This window comes from Solanum dulcamara, chromosome 4 (assembly GCF_947179165.1).
Source record: "Solanum dulcamara chromosome 4, daSolDulc1.2, whole genome shotgun sequence".
Lineage (NCBI taxonomy): Eukaryota > Viridiplantae > Streptophyta > Magnoliopsida > Solanales > Solanaceae > Solanum > Solanum dulcamara.
The window spans coordinates 11,109,410-11,136,756 of record NC_077240.1 but is presented as its reverse complement, the minus strand read 5'-3'; the positions used below and the strand labels follow the sequence as shown (position 1 = coordinate 11,136,756).

Sequence of the window (27,347 nt, the reverse complement as noted above, 5' to 3'; positions counted from 1 at the left end):
AACCAAATATAGCCTATTTAAGAATTTTTGGTTGTGCGGTATACGTGCCTGTAGCACCACCACAACGTACAAAAATGGGCCCTCAACGAAGGTTGGGCATATATGTTGGGTTTGACTCACCCTCCATAATTCGATACCTTGAACCGTTGACTGGAGATTTATTCACTGCTCGATTTGCAGATTGTCGGTTTGATGAAACAATTTTCCCGCCATTAGGGGGAGAGAAAAAGGAACCCGAAAAAGAAAAAGAAATTGCGTGGAAAGTTTCATCACTATCACATTTTGATCCACGCACCCGCACATGTGAGCAGGAGGTCCAGAAGATCATCCACTTACAGAAAATAGCAAATCAAATGCCAGATGCATTTACTGATTTGAAACGGATAACTAAGTCACATATCCCTGCAGTGAATGTACCTATCCGAATTGATGTCCCAAAAGGATCATCTACAAGTATCATAGCTTCTGAATCTCAAACACGCCAGAAGCGTGGTAGACCGTTGGGTTCAAAGGATAAAAATCCTAGAAAAAGAAGCGTAAGAAATAATAAAGATGATACTACACACGAACTTCCTGAAGAAGGTCAAGGTTTGAGTGATCCTGATATTCCTGAAGAAATCAGTGAACCCGAGACTCGAGTGAATGAGGAACTTTCAATAAGTTCTACCGGTGATGAGATAAATTTAGATCGATCAACAATTACGGTGGATAATGTTTTTGCATATAATGTTGCAATTAACCTCATGCAAGATAGTGAAAGTCTTGAACCTAAATCCGTCGAAGATTGTCGACGTAGATGTGATTGGCCAGAATGGCAAAAGGCAATTCAATCAGAATTAGACTCACTTGCTAAACGTGAGGTTTTTGGACCTATAGTCCAAACCCCTGAAGGTGTAAAACCAGTTGGTTATAAATGGGTTTTTGTTAGAAAACGAAATGAGAGAAATGAAATTGTAAGATATAAGGCACGCCTTGTTGCACAAGGATTCTCTCAAAGACCCGGAGTCAACTATGAAGAAACATATTCACCGGTTATGGATGGGATAACATTTCGATATCTCATCAGTTTAGCTGTACATAAAAATCTTGAAATACACCTAATGGATGTGGTTACAGCTTACCTTTATGGTTCACTTGATAATGAAATTTACATGAAAATCCCAGAAGGATTAAAATTGCCTGAAGCATGTAAAAAGTCTCGGGAAGTATACTCAATAAAACTCGAAAGATCATTATATGGTCTGAAACAATCAGGGCGTATGTGGTATAATCGCCTAAGTGAGTACTTAATAAATGAAGGTTATATTAATGATGTTATTTGTCCATGTGTTTTTATTAAGAAAATGGAATCAGAGTTTGTTATACTCGCCGTTTATGTTGATGACATAAATCTCATTGGAACCCCTGAAGAGGTCCAAAAGGCAATTGAATATCTAAAGAAAGAATTTGAAATGAAAGACCTTGGAAAGACAAAACTTTGTCTAGGTCTGCAAATTGAACATTTAGCAGACGGAGTTTTTGTCCATCAATCTGCCTATACTGAGAAAATCTTAAAAAGATTTTACATGGACAAGGCACATCCATTAAGTACTCCAATGGTTGTTCGATCACTTGAAGTAGAAAAAGATCAATTTCGACCTCCAGAAGAGGATGAAGAAATTCTTGGTCCTGAAGTACCATATCTCAGTGCTATTGGTGCACTTATGTATCTTGCTAACGCAACTAGGCCTGATATAACATTTTCTGTTAATTTGCTAGCAAGGTATAGTTCTTCCCCAACGCGAAGGCATTGGAACGGTATCAAACACATTTTGCGATACCTGAAGGGTACGATTGATATGGGTTTGTTTTATACTAACAAAGGTTGCGCAGACCTTATTGGTTATGCAGATGCAGGTTATTTATCGGACCCACATAAAGCCCGATCTCAAACAGGCTATCTATTTACACACGGAGGAACTGCTATATCATGGCGATCTACAAAACAGTCCATTGTTGCTACTTCTTCAAATCATGCTGAAATAATAGCAATTCATGAAGCAAGTAGAGAATGTGTGTGGTTGAGATCGATGATACAGTTCATCAAAGAAAGATGTGGTCTAGAAAATAATGTTAAAATACCCACAATTATATTCGAAGACAATGCCGCGTGTATAGCTCAATTGAAAGGTGGCTTCATAAAAGGAGACAGAACGAAACACATTTCACCAAAATTATTCTTCACACATGATCTTCAGAAGAATGGTGAAATTGATGTACAACAAGTTCGTTCAAGTGATAATCTTGCAGATTTATTCACAAAGGCATTACCAACATCAACTTTTGAGAAGCTAAGGCATAAGGTTGAAATGCGCCGTCTCCAAAATATCATATGAAGCTTTCATCAGGGGGAGTAAATACGCGCTGCACTCTTTTTTCCTTCACCAAGGTTTTGTCCCATTGGGTTTTCCTGGTAAGGTTTTTAATGAGGCAGCAATCAAGACGTATTATCAGATATGTAGACACAACATCAGAATAACTTAGTATATTATTTCTTGTAAAGTGTTTTTATGTAAACACATTACACGTGGACATCCAAGGGGGAGTGTTAAGTGGAGTGTCCACATATAAGTGGAATGCCCACCACATTTTTATATTAAAGTGGGGCCCACTAAAAGTGGGCATCCCACTAAATTAACACCTATATATACATTGCCATGAATTGGCAATTGACAGTCGTGAAGAAAAAAAAACAAATATTCTGCTTTGCTTCTTCTTCTGTTCTCCTATTTACTCTCTCTTTCACTATTAAATTGTTAATTTAGTCTCATTTTACAACAAGGCCTTCCCTTTTCTTTTCTTCTTTATTTAGTCTATTTATATGAGAATCCGATAAATTTAAATTGCATCAAAAATTTCCACATAAAAAATAAAATATTTTCTAAGAAAGGTGATTCCCTTAAAGAGTGATGTGGCAAAGTGAGTATACTCACTATCCTAAACGCAAGTGAAAGAATAGGGGAAAAAACCGACATTTATAAAAGGGATAATTTTAGAGACTTTTGGTCAGATTTTGTTTTATCACACTCATTTATCATTTGATTTACAATATTACGTCTACCTTTTTTATTTTTATTATTTTAATCATTCTTTAAATTTATTTAAAATAAATATAAATTAATTTAAATTTAAAAAATTTACCCTTTTTAATAGTAATTTCTGTATATTAATAAATATCATCATAAAATAACTCAGTTGACAAATACGAATAAAAATCAGCACAAATAAATTTCCTTAAGAATCGGAAGTCTCTAAACTTTTTCGCAAGTCATTAGCCGTCTTCCCTTGGGAAAAAAAAAGAAGCAAAAGAATCAAGTCATTTCATTGCAAAAGATTGTATCGTTTATAATCTACAAAAGGCAGACTAAAGTAAAATAACAAAATTAATTGTTCATACTAACAATTATCATCAAAGTAAGATAATTAAATTTCTCCAAATTATTGTACAGTCCTTACTGATTAAACTTGTCACTACCAAATTACCTCTTGGAAAAAAAAAAAGGGGGGGGGGGGTGACTCAAAAGAAACATTTTTAACAGATTGACATTTCAAAATAAAAATAAAACCAATCTCCAGATTTCACTCATTTGACTAAAAGAAAGAAGGAAAGATTACCTTCAACCAAGGAGAGTGTAGGAGTTTGAGTAGTAGTGGGGATTAGGAGAAAATGATGATCATCACTGCTGTAATCAACAATTGTTAAATGAGTTATTTTTTGATAACATTTATTAATATGAAGAAATTAATATAAAGAAGGGTAAATTTGTCAGATTTAAATTAATTTATATTTATTTTAAATAGATTTAAAGAATAATTTTAAAAAAAAGGGAAATATGCATAATATCATACACTATAGAAAAAGTGAGTGTTATAGAACGAAATCTGGAGAAAGGTCTAAGAAATTATTCCTTTATAAAATCGTACACATGACATTTTTTATGATCCAACATATAAGTTTTCATAATTTAATATAAAAATATCAATTTTTTGAGCTATAACTAAAAAAATGATTTTAACATTCATTTTGTACAAGTTATCTATATCCATTACAAGTAATTGACAAAATCGTCATGGAGAGGTTCCTTTCCGCTAGAAGTACCAACCCGATCTGAAGAAGGGGCCCAATGCGTAACCAAGACAACCCATTGAGGATGACCCCTAATGCCTAAATCGTATGTATACCATCTCCCAAACAGTTACGTTTCGAGCAAATAACGATTTTAATTTCTGTGTTATTACATAATTTTAGTTTTAGTTCTTATGTTATTTGATTATGCATGACCTTCATTTATTTGAAGTATGCGCTTTAGTCCTTGAAGTTAACAAAAGTTAACTATTTAACAAAATAATTATTTGATAATATATAAAATAAAATAAAATAAAGGGTCGATGATTTTAAATGCTTGAAGAATTATGTATATAAAATTAAAATTATGTTTTATTCATTAATTGTTATCTGTAATGGATTGTTAAGGAGTTGTTATACCACCAAACTAATCCACTAGGTCAAGCTTTTATTTTCCATCCACCATAAGTTGTGGACAAATTAGTTTTTGTTATAAAATAAATTAACTTAGCAAATTAATAAGAAGGACAGATAGTAAGAGAAAGAAAGAGAGATTTGTGGCAGAAGAAAGAAGTAGAATAGCTATGTATTATTTCTTCTTCAGTGTGTCTTCATTCTCTAATCTGCAAGGTTATTTATAGCCTGTAACTACCCAAATCGTCGTTACTAAGGGACATGGAAAATCTTAAAAAATTTCCATCTGGACCCGTACCATCCCGCCAGAGCGGACATAATCCCACTACAGCAGCGCTGCTCCAGCGGGATGTGAGCCGCCAGAGCGAGATGGTCGGGCAGAACTTAATGTCGAGAATTCTTATTTTCTCCTCTCATCCCTAACTGTCAAAAAGAGGCGAGGGTTACCCCCAAAACCCTCCGAAGGCTGCTCTAGGCTTGGGAAAGGAGGGAGAAGGAGATTTCAGCTCAGGAAAGGTTCCACTCGACGGAATTTAGACCCACTTTCCCTATCTCGTTGTCTGGAAGCTAGGATTGAAACCTTAATGCCTCTCTACAGTTGCTTGGAGCCCAGGTTGGCTAGGTTTCTCTAATTGATTAGTTGTAAATCTGTTTCCATACATTCTATATTGTAATTGATAGGAGATTTCATGCCTAGGCCTTCGGGTACAGTGTTTGGATGGCTGAATGTATTGTTATTGTTGTTTAGGATATGAATGTACCATGTGGGTATGATTGTCCTGTGACTAGTGATGATAGTCTAGTTCTTGATTGATAACTGTAATACTGCTTGTTGATATGATTGACGGTTCTATGTGAATTATCTGAGTAATGTGAATCATAAAGTAAGGGAATGAGGTAATTGATCTAGTATTGCTAAATCTCTTGAATGAACCTATTAATTATTTGTGGTTATAGGTTATGGTTGGTCTATATAATATAAAGACTCTCAATAGTGATTGAGTAAGGTTATGACTTCTTTTATGTATTTAATTATTGTGGTTGAATGGTTGATATGTTGTTGTAATGGGTCTACAATTCCAGAAATGTGAAATCCATAATCTTGAATTTGCTCTACCAAAAGTGATGCTTTAAATAAAGAAGGCTTGATGAAATATTGTTAACGAAGGAAAAGATAGAATGTAACTACTGAAATGACTATTGTGAGCAATTACATGCAATGAGCCTGCTACTTGATTGTGCAAGTATGTGAACTATTTATTGTGAACTGTGATTGTGGTTGTGATTGTAATGTTGGATTGGGTGTCACATACCGACACATATATTGAATTTGGTGTCACGGATCGGGTGTCATGTTCCGACATATATATAGTTTGGATATGGGTTCCATTTGAGAACCAATATGTGACTATCATCTGTGAATTAATCTTGACTATATTTGTGATGATAGGAAAACTGATCACATTATAACTCAGCATGTCAATTCTGTGTAATAACAGATATGAAAGGACCGAAGGTCCTAGTGTTATCATGTTGACTGTTGTAATTGAGATTTACCTTGTGAAACTGTACATTTCTCCTGAAGTAGCAAATTGATAATGTGTTCATGTATATGCCTAATTGGATTATGTTATGGGTGCTAGATGCATCCGCATAGTAGGTATGAGGTTGTGGGTAAATCAGTCAGTGTGTTGTTAAGGGAGATTAATGACTTAAAGTCAGTTATTGATGATGTCCCATAGGCACATGGGTTAAAAAGAGAATTGAAAGATTTTTGGAGATTCTGTCTCCGTGCAGGCCGTCCTGGTGGGAGGAATCCCGCTGTGACTTTTTAGTCTCCTCCTACTCCACAACATGATTTTTATAGAGTGTTTTTGTTGAATCCTGAAAAGAAAGTTAGTAAATTGCATCATACTTATTATGCTCTAATTAATTATATATTAATCATATTATATCTCTTTCTTAACTATCACTGTTAATGATTTCTTTTCTAGAGTTTCTTCGTTATCACGTTAATGTTCATAATTAGTCCTGTATATTTTCATCTCTTTTTATGATATATCACACATTTGTCCTTGTCAAATATTTCCTAATTTGATTTCTCTTTTACTTATCAATTTTGATAAATTAAAAATGGACGATTTTATTTTTCTATTATATCCTCAATTTATTAGCATTTAGTTAATATCTTTGAAAAATGTACTGAGTAAATATGTTTAAAACTCTATCAATTAATAAAAATATAATGGTAAATTTATTATACCAATCAATGTTTTTTTAATAGATGTGTCAAGTCAAAATTTAACAAATAAAAAGGAACGGAGAGAGTATCCCACAAGTTCAACACAATCTTTTCAATTCCCTATTTCAGTTTTCATACTCCATTTAACTCTTTCCTATTTATTACTATTTAAATTATTTCTTTTACAGAAAATCTTTTTTTTTCCTATTGATTTATTCAATTTGAACTTGCATTTTCTACCTTCGAATTATCCGCAACTCATCACACGCTTTTTAAAATATAATCATCACATCCATCATTATCCTCTTTCAGTTTGAGGTACTTAATACAATTGGTAGCCTATTCATCTAGATTTCAGTTTCTATACTAATATTTTTCACATGTCATATTTTTCTTTTTACTCTCCAGTGATATGTTCTCCTCGTTATCTCTTACTAATTGCCCCACTACTCCTAAAATTATTATCCACTTACCAAGAGCAACATCATTTTGTTGCAGCCAGAAATAGGCGTTGTATAAGTCGCCATATATGATTGAAATGTTTGGAAACTCTTTCTTCAGCTCGTGAATGGCTTGTTGCAAATGATTGTTGAAAGAAATTATTAAATCATTATATTCTTTCACGCAATGAAACTCATCGTAGGCAGCTGAGTCATTGCTCATGTATCTCGATAGGATAACTGGGAAACAACCTTCTGAAAAATTGCCTGGAACTATAATTCGGGTAGCCCCAAAACCAATAACTCTCTAAAAAAAATAAAAAATAATCATGGTTAGAAAATAAAATTCAAGTAATGAAAAAAAATAAGAATACTTGCTCTAACACCATGAATGATGGCGTGAACAACATTTGGCACTATTTTTCGCAGCTCATCTATGGTTCTACCTTGCCATATGGCACAGTGGAAGTCATCTCCTCCTATTTCTCCAACTAGGAAAAGTGAGTACTTTTCCAAATATTTAGGGCAATCTATCAAGAAAGAATTGTAGAAAAATATAAATGTAAATATATATATTCAACTGACGTTAATTAAAACCACACCAATTAATGAATTACCAGGGTAGCAAATGGAATTGAAATGTGAAGACATCCAATCAAGTTGCACACTAAATGTACTATTTGTGTAGGCTGAAGGAACAATATTGTTCTCTATGAGGAATTGGGCAGATGAAGCAGTAGCCCCTGATACTTCGAAATTCGATCCATCACTAAAGTCTGCATTTTGTTCCCTCTATGGATTTAGGAGAGGAAGACCACATTCCATCGCTGCAACGTACATTAATTATATTATGAGTCAGAAATTAAATACAATATAACTAGTGTTGGAATATATATATATATATACCCATGAAATCAATGATGAGCAATCCATTAGAACAACGTCCGGTTGCATTATGGAAAAAACTTATTCCAAAAGGTAAACGTTTACACCAAGTATGAGCTCTACAATGGCTCTCTCTGAGGCAATTTCCGGTATCTGAAAGTGAATCAACAAACTGATAAATTCTATCTATTCCGCATTTCTGCAGTTTTGGTTTTTCAAAATTTATTAATAATTCTTGTGAATAAGCTTGAAGAACCAACAAACTCATTACTATTATTATTATTATTATTATTATTATTAAGAAGTGAAGTGCCATTGTCATAATACAAGTACCCGAATTTTGACACTATAATATTACAAGTAAAAATATTGGGGTTATATAGATCGAGAGGGATAGGAACTATAAAATTGCCCTTTTTTTGATCTAAGCCCAATGCCAAACGATATGTGGTTAAAAATTAAATTTCCGAACCACCAACAATTAATTTCATGTGATGGAGAGACAAGAAAAAAGAAGGTAGGGCTAAAATTAATGGAGTAGAAACTTAACAATTAATGCTGTTGTATTTGGACATAAATTTCAATAAGAAAAAACTTGCAGTAAAATTTTATGAGGAAAATATATTATTCTCAATTGAAAAGAAATTGTCCGAATAAAGAATCATTGTTCATACTTTTATTATGTTAGCTTAGTTATTTAAAAAGAGTTCATTACTCTACAAATAATTAAAGGGTCAACCACAAAACTTCTCCATCTCTAAAACTTGAACGAAAAAAAAAAGAACTTAAATATATAAAAGGAATCGTCATCACAACAAAATAAATACAACAAAACTAAATTAAAAAGGTCAGTGTAATTGGGGTAACAAATCATCAATTAGCCATCTTGCCAACCATTTATATGCTTTTTGTTTCAAGTGAATTCCATCCCAACTGATATGAGTACTCGGATTAGCACACGCTTGAACTCCTGGAGATCTGCATTGTTTTTACAAAGTTATAATTATAGTCTCCTCCTATTCCATAACATACTAGTTTTTATCGAATCCTGAAGATATATTTCAACCAAGAAAGTTCATATGGCTTTCTGCATAGGGGTAATTGACCTCAAAAATAGAAAAAAGAAACGACATATTTTTAGCACATACCAAGTCTCACGGCATTTTGTAGAAGCCACAAATAGGCACTATAGTAGTCACCAAAAATGAGTGTAATGTTCGAATGCTTTTTCTTCAGTTCATAAATGGCTTGTTGCAAATGATTATTGTAAAATATTGAAAAAATAAGTTCATGGAAAGGTAGCTCACGTAACTTTCCAGGCCTAATTTTTTAATAATCACTTCAGCTCTTTCATACTTCTGACGTTGACTCATCTTGTTTGAAATCTTAAGAATATAGCAAAAACTCCTGGGATCCTCTTCCTTTCGAACTACAAACACGGAAATCATTGGAATAACTCTTTGATTGAAAGAGGATAATTCCTATAATACATTAATACTTGTCATACGCAGTTGAATTGTCGGTCATGAATTGAACTAGGGAAATTGGGACACAACCAATTGAAAAATTTCCAGGGACAATAGTTCGTGTAGCCCCAAAATTAATGACCCTCTGAAAATAACAATTGATCATTAGAAAATGAATTTGGATAAATAAAAGTGTGTGCTCAGAAATGTTACGGAAAGTTAAGATCAAAACCTCACTCACTTTAACACCATGAATAATGGTCTTGACAATATCAGGCACCATTCTTCGCAACTCTTGTATGGTTTTAGGGTCCAATAAGCAGTGGCGGAACCAGAAATTTTATAAAGGGGGTTCAAAAAAAATTAAACACGCTAATCAAAAAAAAATGTGTTTATTAGGATTCGAACCCGCGAGCTAAGACAAGCTAAGGCAAAATATTGAATCCCATTTGTCACTGGGCTAGTCCTTTGGCTTATGCTCAGGTGGTTCAATGTTAAATATATACACATAAATTAAAAAATTTATCTTATATATATAGTGTAATTTTTTAACAAAGGGGGTTCGAACGAACCCTCACTTGCACGTGGGTCCGCCCCTGTCAATAAGCCATAATTGAATTCATTTACTCCTATTTCTCCAACTAGAAAAAGACTTTTTCAATTTTTCCCTGCAATTTACCAGGAAGATCAAGAAAACGTCATATCAATTTAACTCACAGTTAATTAATTAGTTTATAATAATAGCCACGAGGTAAAATTCAAGTTTTCTTCTGGTTCTTCTATCTTTGAAGTGTAAACTGTGAAATGATTTGAATACTAACATGATATTGGAGTAATTTTGAGTTCTTAACGTTTAGGGTTTTTTGCTTGCTTGTTTTTGATTTGAACATATGTTTATAGTTTGTGTAAAAATCAAATTTTTATAATGAACAAGAAATTGTTGAAGCAAAATATAGGATAAATTTTGAATAATTAAACAACTTTCATTTAAGAAAGTAAAAAAACATTATTATTAATAAAAATGAAGGGATAATACACAAGTACTCGCCTCAACTATAACCGAAATTGCTAGGACACACCTTAACTATACATGAGTTTTATTACTCCCCTGAATTATTTTAAAGTGTAATAAATACACCTTTCAGTACTGAGGTAGCACAGAGATTGTGTTCACTATATTGGAGGCATGTGAAAGACGATTTTTTTATATTTAAAATCTGATTAATTTGGACACATGTCCATTTTCAATTGTACATTTTCATTATTAATTAATATACATAAGTAGTTGTCACGACCCAAAAACTGAGGTCATGATGACACACATCTCAAAACTCAATCTGATGTGTAACCCTAAAAATAAAACTCATACAAGACTCCCAAAGGGGAAAGTGATGCTACGATTTAAATAAAAAGAAAAAAAAATAATGAAGAAATTATCCCAAAACCTGGTGTCATAAGTATAAAGAGCATCTAATACAAGGTTCGAATCTGAAGATACAACATAAGTCTCTGATACAAAAGACTGAAAAATAAAGATAGACTAGTGACGATCCAAATTCTGGGACCTCACCACTAATTTGAGAATACACAATCCGCTAGAATATTAACTGCCACGTGGGGTACCCCAACTAGTATATGCATCAAAAAGGGACACAGAAGTAGGGGTGAGTACAATTCACATGTACTCAGTAGGTTTTAGCTGACTGGGTATAAGGAATTAATCAAACCTATGAAATAAACTAAGGAACGCTTCCACCTGCATACAGAAAAGTCCCACTTCGGCATCGGTGCCGCCAGTTTATATATATAGTGGCACGAGTAAAGTAAACCCATAATAACAACTCATAATCACAATTAATCAAATAATTCAAGCAGCACAAATGTCAATGCAATGCAATATGATGATGCAATGATGTGGTGGTACGGTAGAATCAAGACTGTCGCACAGCCTGTCATATACACCTGCCGAGCTGTGCTACCAAGCAGGACCCATGGGGGTCTCGCAGACCATATACCTCAATCACAATATCTCATTATCCTTGTCACCTCCTCGTGGTCAAGAGATCACAATGCATTCACTACCCTGCCGGAAAACTGCCTCGGTCAGGGACTCAAGATACAAAGGTTAGGATCACAATGCATCCACTATCCTATCGGAAAATTGCCTCGGTCAGGGACTCAAGATACAAAGGTTGGGATTACAATGCATCCACTACCCTGCCGGAAAACTGCCTCGGTCAGGGACTCAAGATACAAAAGTTTAAAGGTGTTTCATTTTCTTTCTCAAAAAGAATTTCTATATTTCTCAACTTTCCATGTTTCATGATATGATGAATGAGGATGAATGCATCAAAACACATATGCATGGAAGTAATAATCAACTCACATGTGGTATAAGGTTCAAAGTTCTCAAAACTTAACCTACACATGATATTCACCCTCAATAAATAGTAACGGGAAGAACATACTTTTATTTAAATATTCACCCCTTTCTCAATAATATTTCAATACTCAAGTATGCTCAAAACCCCCAACTCAATCTCTCAGGCGGCATCACAAGTCAAATAATATACTCAAGCCTCTCTCTTAGGCAAATCATAATTCACATGCTCTCAAAGCAAATAAGATAACAAATAAGGCCCCCACACGGGCTATGTAATACAAATAAACCCCCGTCACGGCAACACATTAATAAATAAGCCTCCACACGGACATCACAATATATATAACATTCTCAACTCATACTACAACCCCATCCCAAAGTCTATAACATATGAATGACTAATTACCACATCTCAATCTCAAAGAAAGATAGCCAAACCTACCTCAATTGCCAAAACCGCACTCGAATACCTCCACCGGACAAGCAACTCTCGCATTCAGCGCTCGCAATGACAACCCACTATCAACAATGAAACATACACGTCACAAGGAGTCCAATGACACCCATATTGATAGGTTTCGGAACCGGGGGTAAAATGGTCCAAAAATTAACTATTTTTGAAAAGGGTCAAATCTGTAAATTTATTGAACAATCCCATTCTATTGGTAATAAGGAACTCATGGTTGAAAAACCCATAAAAATAGAGCTCAAAACGAGTTGGAAATCACAATTTTCCTTAAATTCGAATTAGGGAAGAAACAAAGATTTTTGGTGTTTGAAACTAAAATTTAAGAGTTAAAATCATCAAAAACTTAATGAAAAAGGAAGGTTTTAGGTCAAAAATCACTTACCCAACACTTTGCCTCGAAAATTTCTTCTCAAATCACCTCAAGGAGTTCAAGAACTCAAACAAATGATGAAAAATATTGAAATGGGAAGAAAGGGGCATTTTCTGCCCAAAAAATTACTGTTCACGCGTGTTACTGTTCACGCGTGTTTTGTACAAATTTTCGAAAATCACCCTCAAGGTCATTATAGTAGTTAACATTAAAACTTAAGTTGTTATCTTTTTAATTAAAATTTCATTTTTTCATTATTAAATAGAGTCCAATTTTATCATTTTTAGAAATATAAACATTTTTTTCACAACATACTTAAATTGTTGGTGATCTTTTTTCAGATATTTCATCAATTTGTATAATATCGGAAGATTTTTCTTTTTCTTTTTATTTTTTACTCAAACACTTAACATGAAATTCGAAAAGAAATTGTATAAGCTTCATAGAATATGTATTTTTGATACGTGCTATCTGAAATGATTGAAATTAGTATCGAGTTGATAGTGAATCATGAAGAATGCTTCAAACTGATTAATCGTAATATAAGGGAAAGATTAACCTAATGGATTGGCCTATTGAATTGATTTAACCTTGTTGCCTCGTTGTGGAGCTTACTTGATGTTATTAGAGGCATATGTATTGCATTGAGGTTCCCCTTTTTATGAGGCTCGTCGAAGGAAAATGGTTCTGGCTAAATGAATATGGAAAAGGGTAGCAAAGAGGATTCGAGGGACGTGCCATGCACCGTGGTTGTTATATTATTGCATCGAGGGACGTACCACGCACCGTGGTTGTATATTATTACATCGAAGGACGTTCCACGCACTATAGTTGTTATATTATTGCATCGAAGGACGTGTCACGCACCATGGTTGTTATATTTTGCATACGTGGGACGCATCACGCGTCATGGTTGTTACTTCAGCATCACATTATGCATTCATCGCATTGCATAGTTTGCATTGTCTTGTTTATCTGACTACTTGCCTTATTATATAAGCTATTGAGACTGAAATACGTGTAATATTGACATTAGCTGTTGAACTGTGGCAATGAATTTAACTTAGTTGCTACATGAGCTATATCTGTGCATAGATCGTTAGGTTGGGTTGTACTGCTTGCAGGTTGTAGTTATGGGAGGTTCAGATAGAGTGCCAGGAGTACTCGTTTTATTTAGCTTTAGATCGTTTATCATTTTACTTATTAAGTACCGTGTTGTTTGGTACTCACCCCTTGGTAACTACATCTGTGTAAGTTCTAACCAAGACAATGATTCAAATTCTCCTTTCTTCATCCATGGCTTATGGAGACATTTGAGAGGTAGTTGTTGATGCCGGCGATCCCTCTTTCTCCTTTTCATGGTTTTGTTCCATTCTAGAGACAAATGCATTTTTGAGACTTATGTTATTTCTATTCTACTGTTTTAGAGGCTTGTACATGTGACAACCAGTTCTTTGGGGTTTTATAGCTGTTTAAGACTTCCGCATTTATTGTAGTTACTTACTTACTATATTGTTTTCGCTTATTAACCGTTCTAAATTGGATTTTGGGTTGACTTGTCTCGATGGGTGCCATCACACCCGGATTCGGATCGTGACATATTTTTAAGATCTAACAATTTAATTTAGTGACATGGCGCTAATGTAAGGATAATGTGGAAGCGAGTGTACCTTCTTTCATTTGAGTGATTATATAGGTTTTAGAGTGTCTTTTTTATATTTTAAAATAATTCAGAGGGAATAATAAGACTCATGTATAGTTAAAGTGTGTCCTACCGATTTTGGTTGTAGTTGAAGGGTTTCTTGTGTATTATCCCAAAAATGAATAATGTGACATGGCATCCATTAGGAGAGAAGATTATTATTATTGTGTCAAGTACATTTTGAGGAAAATATGAAAAGAAGAGTGATATTGTGGTCCGAAAATAATAAAAACTGATATTACTAGGTAATTTCCCAAACATGGGTGACTGTTTGGGGAAATTACTCCAAAAAATATCGTATTTCCAAAGTAGGAAATAATTTAACTTTAAAGTTCTCTTTAATAAAATGATTATAACCACACACATGGTCGAAAATATATAAGACTACAAATTTCAAATTTCTTCCTTTTTTTTACTTAAACTTGTCCTAAGTCAAACGGTATTACATAAATTGGGACGGAAGAGATATCAAATTTCCTAGTGCTACAATTTGTATTTTAAATAATTGAAAAATTATAATATCGTCGAATGGGTTCCCCGAGAATATTAGCATATATATTTCTTCCTCAAACAAAAGGAAAGGTATCCCTCAAAGAGGTTGAGATGAACCTCTGCCACATAGTGAAATAGATAGATAGGACTACTAAAATGGAGATCGTGTATAATAACAATTCTATATTTGATTTCGATTCATCCATGTTATGTCAAAAAAAGACGGTTTAAAATTAATTTCAACTTTTTAGAGAAAAAATCAATTTTAGAAAAAAAAGAGTCGCCACTTAATTTTTTAAAGAAATTAAGAAAACTTAATTTAAAAGACCCTAACAGATTTAAGTCTTAAAAATTCAGAGAAAAAGGTACGAGATTCTTATTTCCACTTTGAGAAGGTGTTAGCACTCAAAATGGCCGCTAACGTGCGGTTATCCGACGATTTGAAAAGTATTTGACTAACTTTAAAAAAAATTACTTGTAAGTAGTAAAGATAAATATATTTATTTGAATAGTAAATCAACTTGAGATATTTGAGATAATTTATTAAGAAAATATATTCTATTAAATGACTGAGTAAATGAATTTTAAATATATTTAAAGAGAAGTGGTAGATCTAATGTATTTTAGCAAAATTAAAGATGATTAAGACTTTGATTACATAAGAAAAATCATTTGAGCTATTTAGAATATTTTTTTTTTAAAAAAAAAGACACTTTAAACTCAATTGATTTGAAAGAACATCAACTTATGAAAAAAAAACTTTAAGATAATTTGAAAGAAAATTCTATTTTTTTTAATGTCTAACTAAAAGAAAAATACTTGAACAAAGTCATTTTTAGAGCAAATTAACACAAAAATGGTTTCTCTTTTAAGGGGAGTTCGATTAAGTCAAACCAAACTAAAAATTAACATCTAAGCAAGTATACACAACCATAAATAAATTAAATTATTACAATCCAAATAAATAGAATAACAATATAAACAAAACAAAAATCCGGCCCAATACTTAGTTTCTGTACACCTGGACTAAGATATTGGGCCACCTGTATTTTGGGCCTTTGGCCCATTTCGTTTCTGTATATCATGATTATATATAAATATATATCAATATATACAGTCACCCTTTTTCTGTATCTCATGTATATAGATTGTATATCAGCCTATTTTCTTCCTCCGGAACCTATAGTAAACCTCCTTTACATCTGCGTATCAGCTTTCAAAATTCGAACAAGGGTAAAATTGACTCAAAATTCAATGATATGCGAGGATTTAGTCCAAAGATGGACTCGGATGGTGTCACATGCACCAAAATAAAATCATATAAGCAACTACTCATTTTAAATTGAACAAAGAAATATAACATAATATTTTAAGACAATAAATTGAAGATTATCTTTCTATGTCAATTTGGAGAATGCAACTAGAAGTGCATATAAAGTAACATAGTCACTAACAACATGCATACATGTAAAAAAAAAAATAATAATATATATATATATATATATATATATATATATATATAGAAATATATTCAAATAACTAAAGAACATGAAATCAACCTATACATTAAACTAACTCAAATTTTAAAGCAAGATTTACATCAATATAGTGACTAACAACATGCATACATGTAGAAAATATATATATTCAAATAACTAAAGAACATGAAATTAAACTATATAGTAAACTAACTCAAATTTTAAAGCAAGATTTACATCAATTAAGCCATGAAAAAATGAAAATTCTAACTCAATGATAACTTAAGTATATATTTATTATTTAAATCATGATAAAGAAGAAATTAAAAATATGAGAATCTATATGGTCAAACAAAACTACTAAAAAAAAAGTCATAAACGAAATTGAGATTTTTTTTTATAAGATGTCTCTACACTTTAAACAAGACAAAAAATTTTCATTTTTTTTTATCATTAATCTAATTGATTCTAACACATGTTAACTAAAAAAAATAATTACAAATCAACTACATAGAAGACATGAAATAATTATTAATTAAGTAAATAAAATCGAGAAAAGATTCTTACCTATTTTTGGGCAGCGATTGAGACGACGAATTTGAGGGCGATGAACTCCTTTAACCTATCAAGAAATGAGAGAAAGAACTAAAAAAAATAAAAAATCCGAGACTAAATTTTTTTTTATGATTTTCTTTTTTGTAGTATTATGTTCTTGCTTCCTTTTTTTTTTCTTGTATGTTGATGAATATTGATGATTGTAGATTAATTCTCCCTTTCGTTCTTCTTCCTTTCTCTCCTTTTTTTTGTGTGTGTTCTTGATTTTTTTTTTTGTGTTCTTGGTGAAAAAATGGTCTCTCTCCCTTTCTTGTTCATCTTTTTTTTATGAAGAAGATGAAGATGTCTTTTAAAAAGAATGAGTTTGGTGAGAGTAATAATGAAGTTTTGAATAATGATGGGTTTGGTGGGGTGAAAAAGGAAAAAAAAAAAGGAAAAGGAAAAAGATGAAGATAGGAGAATGATGATGTTTGGGATTTTAAGAAAAAGTGGTTTAGGTGGGATTGGGAGGTGGAAAAGGAAAAAGTAGAAAGGGGTGGGATTAGTATTGTATAAGTATAATATATGTATTGTAGTAAGTTGGTGTTGGGCCAAAACTATTATAAAAATTGGGCTTTAGGTGAATAGGTGTTAGAATGTTGTAGTAATGTAGGTTGTTGTTGTTATTGGACTTGTAGAGAGTGGATGACAATATTGGATTGGGATGAATTTGGACCCAAATTTTGAGTTTAAAAAGAATGACTTGAAATTTGGTTAAGGGTGGAGTGAAAAAAAATGGTTAGATTTATAAGAAAAAATTACTATATGAAAATTAATTTCGTTTGTGAAGGATCAAAATTGGGTGTCAACAATCCACTCTTCCGTTCCTTGTAGAGAAAGACTAATTGCTTGTTGGCAGATTTACTTGCGAAAATATATGAATGTAAATCAAAAATTAATCAACCTAATTAGTCATTTGAATGTAAATCAAGATCATTAATTGATTTAAATAGTTATTCACCTAACCACATAAACTAAATATGACGGTATCTAATTAATGTATATTAATTAATGAAAAATATAAATAGCAAATCCAATAAACTATTTCGCGTAGGATTCTGTTTGTATAATTTACTGATAATCACATATTTCCTTGGGTATGTGCGTTACATTACACGCTACCACGACTTTTTAAACAATGTAATTAATTGATTTAAATCTCAATTAAAGGGTCTGGCTGTTAAGAAAAGATAAAAGGAATTATTTAACAGATCGAAAAAAATTAATTAAAAGCGCACAAAAGGGGTTTTCTCTTCTTTCCTAACCAACCGCAAAAAATATTCTCAAAAAATAAAAAATAATACTCTCTCCAATTATTTTACTTGACAGTTATTTCAAAAACAGAATCTCACTTCTACTTGGTCCTTTCTTTTCTAATCATAAAAAAAAAAACAAATAAAAGAAAAAGGATAAAAATGTACTCCATTTATTCACTTTTAATTGTCAACTATTCTGAAAATATATTTTCACTTTTACTTGTCACTTTTAACATATTAAAAAATATAATTATTTTTTTCTATATTTCACCCTTAGCATTAATTACTTATTATTCAAATCAATTTTCAAGACTTAATACTAAACATCAATTAATAGAGATAGTAAGGTAAATAATCATATAATTATTATTTTTTATTGATTGTGTCAAGTTCAAATATGATAAGTAAAATTAACTGAGGGAGTAACTTGTTTGAGGTTTTCAAAGTTCACGTTTTAAATTAGGAAAAATTACGCGAATAAACTAATATATACTACATAGAGGCCGCTTGGATTGGCTTATAAGCTGTTTTCAATTTCTTTTGAATATTTGATTGGCCAACTTAAAGTCATTTTGTGCTTAAAATAAGCCCCAATAAATAGTTGGGTTTATTTGGATGAACTTATTTTAAGCAGTTTATAAGTTAAAAATAGCTTATAAGTCAAAAAAAAGTTGATCTGCATGTACTTTTTTTAAAAAAACTTATAAGCAGTTTCCAACTTATAAGTTGCTTAAAAATAAGTCCATCCAAACAAGCTATTAATTATGTATTATAGCTATAGTTTTAAACATTTATCCCTCGGCCTAATGTTTCATTCGAGTTTGTAGGGGCCATTTCCGAATTTGTGTATTCCACATATATAGATTATCATATCTTCCATTTTTTTCAATTATACAAATTAACATTTCTCTCTCATCATAATTTTTTTATTGATTTTTCTCCTTAATTCACTCAAGTACAATCAAATTTTTAATAGAAATTAAAAGTAATAACTTAATCGTAACAGTTCAATTGAGGTAACATGTCATCAATTAGCCATCTTGCTATCCACTTGTATGCTTCTTGTGTCAAATGAACTCCATCCCAATTGATGTGAGTACTAGGGTCAACACACACTGCAACTCCTGGTGCACCACATTTTTTACTTGTGTTATAATTATATTTTCCTCCTATTCCACAACAAGCTTTCTGAAATGAGTTTTTATCAAATCCTGAAAATATATTTCAATCAAGAATTGAAAACGACAGGTAAATGAATTAGTTAATTTATGAAAACTGAAAATCTTTAATTTACAAGACAAGTAAATTGAAAAAAAAGGAACTTATAATAAAAAATAGAGAGAATGATATTTACCGAAAGAGACTGCATTTCGTAGAAGCGACATATAGGCATTGTAGTAGTCACCATAAATCAGTATAATGTTTGGATACTTTTTCTTCGTCTCGTGAATGGCTTTTTGCAGATGATGATTGAAGAATGTTGCAAGGCTATTTAAGTCTTTCAAGCAATGATACTCATCGTAGGCAGTTATTTTGTTGGTTCTGAATTGCGTCAACATAGCCGCGACACAACCAATTGGGAAATTACCTGGAACTATAATTCGAGTAGCCCCAAAACCAATCACCCTCTGAAAATAACAATTGATCATTACGAAACAAATTTAGACAAATAAAAACGTATATGATCAGAGATGTTGTGGGAAATTTAAGATCAAAACCTCACTTTAACACCATGAATGATAGTTTGAACAACATCTGGCACCATTTTTCGCATCTCTTCCATGGATTTACCTTGGGCTAAGCCATAATTGAAGTCATTTCCTCCGATTTCTCCAACTAGGAAAAGTGACTTGTTCAATTTTTCTGAGAAAGCATATCAATTCAACTCCTCGTTAATTACTTTAGAGACTAAATTTAGGTATTTAACTAGAAAATAATTAATGAATTCCTTAATTACCAGGGGAAGAAATGGATTTGAAATGAGAAGACATCCAATGAAGTTGCACGTTTAATGAACTATTTGTGAAAGACATAGCAATGTTCTTCTCCGTTAAGGATTTGACTGATAAAGCAGTAGCCCCTGCTACTGCAAAATTCGCACCATGACTAAAATCTGCATTTGGATCCTTGGACGGATTAAGGAGAGGAAGACCACATTCCAACGCTGTATTATCACACAAATTAATCATCAAACATATATATAAAAGTAGTGTTGAGGATTCAAAGTAAACAATTCATACCTAAGAAATCAATGATGAGCATGCCATTAGAACAACGTCCGGTTACGTTCTGGTAAAAGTTCATTCCATATGGAGGTCTTATACACAAAGAATTAGATCCACAAAGGCTCTCTCTGATGCAATTGCCGGTATCCGATATTGAGTCGCCAAACTGATAAATTCTATCAATTCTGCAATTCATCAATCGTGGATTTTGAAGCTTTAATACTTGTTGAGCATCCCCAATTTTCATCATTAAAATGACCAAAAAAATAACTAGGCCATCAACCAGTCTCATCATTGCTGCTATCCCAAAGAAAACTATTCAGTGTTTTACACACTATTCTACATGCATGCAGTAACCACAATGTGTTATTACTCTGGTGTTCAAATTAGGAAATCAGAAAACTTTTATAGACCGGAAAATACAAACTTTTGTTTAGAAAAAAAAAATAAAAAATTCTAGACCACAGAATTTACCCACGACATAAAGATGCCTGTACTATACAGATTAAATTATCAAGAATTGTAATTTTTTAAAGGAAAAAAACTCATAAATATCCCTCAGGCCTCACCTATGCAAAAAGACTCGAAAATATCCTCCTTTTATTTTTAGGCTAAAAATATCCACAATTTATTTATTTTTGGTTCAAAAATATTCTCTTTCCACCTTTTAGTTTAAAAATATCATCAGTCTTTGTTATCTATTTATACTTATATATCTAATATTTATGATTTTAATATCGATTAAAATTTTATTATATAAGGGGCACTAAAACTTTCATGCAGAATTCGGGAAAAGGGATGTGGATACATAATTTTTGACCAAACCTAAAATTTTACATCATTTTTATTACTTAACTATTCCTCCTTCAATTTGTTCACCACTTTCACTTTTTTGATTGAGATTGTGCCGCAATAACCTTTCTGGAGAACTTCCAAAATCATTGAGGAATTGCAATAGCTTGCTTGTACTTGACATTGGAGAGAACAAAATGCAAGATAGTCAAATACTACAAAACGCGTTTTGAACGCTTAGTCAAAAGGGAACAAAACGCGTTTTGAACGCTTAGTCAAAAAGAGAACAAAACGCGTTTTGAACGCGTAGACAAAAAGGGAACAAAACGCATTTTGAACGCATAGTCAAAAAGGGAGGTGCTGTTAGTAAATTGTATTGTAAATATTAAAAACAGTAACAACAACTAAAGGTAATAAAACACAAAATCTGGAAAATTAATGCAAGAACAAAATCGAGCCCACTGAATGCACAGTGTGTCCTTAAGGAAATTATTCCCCTCAAAGTACCCGAGGTTTTGGAATCTTTCCTCCCAGGATAGAACGATTTACTTGTTAGGTGTTTGCCCTGACTTTCCTAGTATAATTAGATTTTTCTTTTCCTAAAAGAAAAACACAATGTCTTCATATTTGGCTAATCCATTTTCTTATAGGAAAAAGGTTAATGACTCTATAAATAGAGGCTTATTCCTTCTAACTTAGTAGCATTCACAATGTAGTCCTAGGGACTTTGAGAGTTTTGTGTAGGGGGAGAAACGGTGAGACACAAGTGTTACGTTAACACTTGTGTGAACCTCTTTTTATTCCGAGTGAATTGTGTGAGAGTATTTCTCTCGATTATTTGTACTCTCATATTTATAGTGGATTGCTCATCTCCTGTTGTGGACGTAAGTCAGTTGATCGAACCACGTTAAATATTTGTGTCTCTTATGGTATATTTCTCGTTTGTCTTCTTACTCATGGTCATTCAAGGTTTGCTTTGCTAGCTTCCGCATGACACCTAATTATTTTCGATCCTAACATTACTCACCAAAGTAGAGGTACTGTAAATTTTGGTGACTGCGAACCACTTGAAGGCTGTATATCACACGATTTTAGGAAGTGCAGAAAGAAGAAGAAGATGTTATTTCAGAATTTTCGTATGGAACATTCTGAGGATTAACAGATATATATAGAATGTTTACACCTTTTAAGAAAAGACACCTGTTGGGAAAAGGTTTGCCTGTTGAGAAAAGGTTTGCAACCTTTCAAAAATCCGTTGGAAAAACGGAGGGAAATATTTTTAAATTAATTTGGGAAAGAAACGGGTCGCGGGTCAGGATTTTTTCACTTAATTAATTAAATAAATAAATAATATTAATTAATTAAAATTTAAAGAAAATTTGGTCCAAAAAGATTATCAATCCGAAGCCGTAGCAGAGAGAAGCGAGCGACAACGACGACGGCGCGAGGGGAGACCCTCTTCTTGACCCTTTAGCAACATGAAGGAGTGCTTCTACTTTTAAATAGGAGACTTTTGATTTCCACCACCTATGTGAGACCAAAGCTTATTTAATAAAGCAAGAGAGAACATATCATTTTCCTCTCCATTTCTTTTTCCCTCAATTTCCCATTTAAACTATCAATTAAACCCAACAAGTGCAATACACAGATTTTACGTATTTCTAGTTTCCTATAAATAGAGAGCCTCTTGCCCTCATTTAGATCATCCCACAAAAAAAAATACAATCCAAAAGAGTAAGAACACAAAGAGAGTTATACACCAAGATAAATATTGTAGTCTTGAGAGTAGTAAACTACCATATTATCATAGTAAAATCCTTCTACCCTTTGGTTTTTTCCCTCTATCTATTTGAGGTGTTTCCACGTAAAATTCTCGTGTCCAATTTATTTTCATTATTTATTATCATATCAAATTTTAGTTGTGGTGCTTCCTCCCCAACACAAAATCAATGGCACCAAACCGGAGTAGTTCGGAGAAAGTCTCTTTTCTCTGCTAAAGCTCAAAATGAAGGGTAACATGATTGATGGATGCATTTCCCCACAACTGTATGCCAACTTTCTAATCTCCGAATTTTCAATCTTTCACATAACAATTTGACAGATTCTATCCCTTCCTGCCAGGAAAGCTTGAGTGGGCATACTGCTACTTCCATTTCATGGAGAAAGTTGGAGAAAGAATTATCAGGTGCTGTTTGGCCTAATTGACTTGCTTGAATAGGATTTTTAGCGTCAGAAGGAGCTAATTTCCATTGCATTATTGTTCTTTCTGTTTGGTGTATATCTGGAGTTTTGATTTTGTTGCAGTGAAAATATGGAATCTCTATATATGAATGAAAGTAAAAGCTTTGTTATTATGTTCGTCCCTAAAGTTTCTGTGTTTTTTACTTTATGAAACAATAGATTATATTTCACCTAAATAATCTAAGGGTAAATTACTTTAGAAAGATCCATCTAGATTGAACACTCCAATTATGGTGCTATTGTCAGGTAGAGTTCAAAACAAATCTGAGCTATGTATCTATAAGTAAAATCAAGCCTTGACGTCAATTTATAATAAGCTGGAGAATAACATTTGTTTTGAGTGTTTTCCCTGATTTTCATGTCATAATTGAGTTTTTCTTTTTTTTATAAGAAAAACATAAATTTTTCAGATTTGACTAATCTTTTCTCTTGTAGGATAAGGTTTATAACTATGTAAAGAGCTGGTAGAATTCACAATGTATTTTTAAGTGCTTTGGAAATTTTGTTTAGGGGAAGAATTCGTGAGACGCAAGTGTTACGTTATCACTTATGTGAACCTCTTTTTATTCTAAGTTAATTTGTGAGGTTATTTCTCTCAATATTTTGTACTCTCTTTTATATATAGTGGATTGCTTATCTCTTCTTGTAGATTAGATTTATTGATCGAACTACGTTAGATGTTTGTTTTCCTTTTGATATATTTCTCCTTAGTCTTCTTACGTATGATCTTCCGAGGTTTGCTTTGCTAGCTTACATGTCACTTGATTATTTCGACCGTAATAGCATTAAACCCTCATGTAAATTGCAATACATCTTCCATTAATTTTACTTGTACACTTTAATTTTTGCATCTTTATTAAGAAATAACGATTCATATGAATATTTTATCATAATATATACACATATTAATTAATATATATTTTTTGTAATTAAACTGATTGTATTAACCACCAAAGTGAAATCTTTACAGAGCAACATACTTAATCTCCGCCTGTTTGACCTTAGGACTCGTCTAATCATAAAGAGCATACAAGATCAATGAAAAGAAAAGCTATGTACTTCATTTCTTATCCTAGTAGGAGCTCTTACTCAAGCCGTGTAGCAATCTCTTTTACAATGGTCTCCTCTCATTATATTTTGGTACAAATTCACCCTTAATTTTAATCGAAAAACACTTGAAAAACTCAAAATTAAATAACTCATTCCCAATTTTAAATATAACCCTAAATCTTCATTTGTTTTTTTTCCTCAAAAGTTATTTCTATTTTAAAAATAAAAAGGTGAGATGTGTCACTTCAGTAAAAAAAATAATTCAACAGGAGTTTACATTTTTGATTATCATGACTGTTTGATTGCTAGAATGATTATATTATAATTTATGTATGCTGTTTAATCATTATTTTAAATAAAATTTGATAAATTTTGACACGCTAACAGTGTATTCCTTGGCTAAAGGAATTCTGCATCTATATTTTATATCTTATTAATAGAGCTACATTAATAAGAAATGTGAGTAAATTTTTTAAAATTTTACAGGACTTTCTATCTTATTATTTTGTAAGAAAAAAAAAATTCAAATTAATACTTAAAAATTTCATATATTAATACTTAAAATTATGCAGCGTATTCTGTATTAACAAAATAATTAATTGTCTGAAGAAGGGGCCATTGAGTATGATCCCAAATGCCTAATCGTATGTATACGATCTCTCAATTACGTTTTAACCCATTAATTTATTAATTTCCATGTGTGAGAGATCCAAGAAAAATGGAGGTAAGTCTAAAAGAAAAAGGAGTGGAATAGAAACAATAAAAACGTGTAATTAAAATATGATGGAGACAACAAAATCAGAATGTACGACTACTTATGATAAATGGATGTAAAATTTCCGTGAATGACAACAAAACCAGTGGTCCACTTGCTATTTACTTTATTTTGTGGCTATAAAATGGTCCTTTTCAGCGTAAAAATGTAAAAAAACATAAATACGACAACTTCCTCTTTTTGTCTCACTATCTGTTTTTCTAATTAATTTACAAAGTTAGTTTATTTTATAATACGTTATCAGCACGAACCTTCACCGCTTTGAGCTATATTTTTAAGAAGGTAACAAAAGGGGTAAAAATTTTATTTTTTTAAAATGTCTAATATCTCAAAACTTGAATTTGTTGCTCTTGATATTTCTGGAAAAGGCTACTCATAATGGGCACTAGATGCCGAAATACATCTAGAATCGATGGATCTGGCAGACACCATCAAATATGACAATACGGCATCTAGGTAAGTACTATTTGTGAACCTTGTTTTAATTGTTGAGTATAATATTTCTACTAGATACATTAAATAAGTAACTGTTGCTCATAAGATGTTATATTAGAGATAGATACATTACTGATAGTCGTTATGTATCAGATATATTTATTATAAATTCAAATTTATGTATCATGTTCAAAACTCATATATATCGAAAAACGATTAACAACAAAAAATCAAAAAAAAAACAATCAGTTGTTCTTCTCTGCTAGGGATTCCACTGATAAAGCAGTAGCCCCTGATACTGCAAAATTTGCACCATGACTAAAATCTGCATTTTCATCCTCCCACGGATTTAGCAGAAGAAGACTACATTCCAGCGTTGTATGATCACACAAATTAATCATCAAACATATATATAAAAGTAGTGTTGAGGATTCAAAGTAAACAATTCATACCTAAGAAATCAATGATGAGCATGCCATTAGAACAACGTCCGGTTACGTTCTGGTAAAAGTTCATTCCATATGGAGGTCTTATACACAAAGAATTAGATCCACAAAGGCTCTCTCTGATGCAATTGCCGGTATCCGACATTGAGTCGCCAAACTGATAAATTCTATCAATTCTGCAATCGTGGATTTTGAAGCTTTAATACTTGTTGAGCATCCCCAATTTTCATCATTAAAATGACCAAATAAATAACTAGGCCATCAACCAGTCTCATCGTTGCTGCTATCCCAAAGAAAACTATTCAGTGTTTATACACTATATATTCTACATATATGCAGTAACCACAATGTGTTATTACTCTGGTGTTCAAATTAGGAAATCAGAAAACTACCGATAATTATATACATAAAATTTATAATTATTTATATGTATAATATCAGCTTTTCATAAATAATTAAAGATATTTTATACTTTTAATTATTAATTTAATTTTGATCTACTTATTTTTAATGCCTCTCTTTTCCTTTTACAATTCTGATTTCTGTTCCACTTCCAACCTAAGAACAAGAGAAGCAGAAGCTCACGTTTCTCACAAAGTCACAGTCATAGACTTACAGTGAAGTCTCAAGAGTAACCTCAACTCCTCAAATACAAGACTTCAAATTTTGAGAAGGTTTGTAAGAAATTTTTCAAATTTTAAGTTGATTTTAAGTTGTTTCCTTTTTTTGTTTCGAATGTTTAGGTTGTTTCCTTTTCTGTTTCGAATGTTTAAGTTGTTTCCTTTTTTGTTTCGAATGTTTAAGTTGATTTTAAGTTGTTTCCTTTGCTAGCTACTTGATTTTAACTTAAGTTGTTTCCTTTTCTGTTTCGAATTTTTACCTTTATTTTTTCTTGTCCGAATGAGTTCTAAACTTCTAATATTTTTCAGATGAAAAGGACAGTTACAGAGGTTGAACATTTGGAGGTTCCTAAAGATAGTTCAGTAACACCAACATCTATTGTAACTCAAGCACATGGCAATACTCTTAATACTTCTTCAGTGCGTAAACCTCGTAAAAATCAGAAAAGAACTACTCCTTGTAGTCG

General features: G+C 32.1%; 1 protein-coding gene and 2 pseudogenes across 1 annotated transcript; all 3 read right to left on the bottom strand.

Annotated features, from left to right (window-relative positions):
* Window positions 1-6,350: 6,350 nt before the first annotated feature.
* LOC129883984 (acetylajmalan esterase-like) lies at window positions 6,351-8,354 on the bottom strand (annotated as a pseudogene).
* Window positions 8,355-8,934: 580 nt separating this feature from the next.
* LOC129883983 (GDSL esterase/lipase At5g03980-like) lies at window positions 8,935-14,164 on the bottom strand (annotated as a pseudogene).
* A 4,954-nt stretch (window positions 14,165-19,118) lies between these two features.
* Window positions 19,119-20,886, bottom strand: LOC129884674 (acetylajmalan esterase-like). Its single transcript, XM_055958960.1, has 5 exons — window positions 20,537-20,886; window positions 20,254-20,460; window positions 20,020-20,159; window positions 19,651-19,924; window positions 19,119-19,507 (listed from the first exon to the last, which is right to left on the bottom strand). Exons 1-5 carry the CDS (start codon window positions 20,814-20,816, stop codon window positions 19,290-19,292), a joined length of 1,119 nt encoding a protein of 372 aa, XP_055814935.1. The 5' UTR covers window positions 20,817-20,886; the 3' UTR covers window positions 19,119-19,289.
* Window positions 20,887-27,347: the final 6,461 nt, after the last annotated feature.

Excerpts from the sequence above, each read along its gene's own strand:
- LOC129884674 (XM_055958960.1), bottom strand. The coding sequence starts at position 20,816 with ATGATGAGACTGGTTGATGGCCTAGTTATTTTTTTGGTCATTTTAATG. Across the intron at positions 19,925-20,019 it reads CTATCATTCATGGTGTTAAA|AGGGTGATTGGTTTTGGGGC; the intron begins GTGAGGTTTTGA and ends TGTTATTTTCAG. Across the intron at positions 19,508-19,650 it reads ACGAAATGCAGTCTCTTTCG|GATTTGATAAAAACTCATTT; the intron begins GTAAATATCATT and ends ATATATTTTCAG.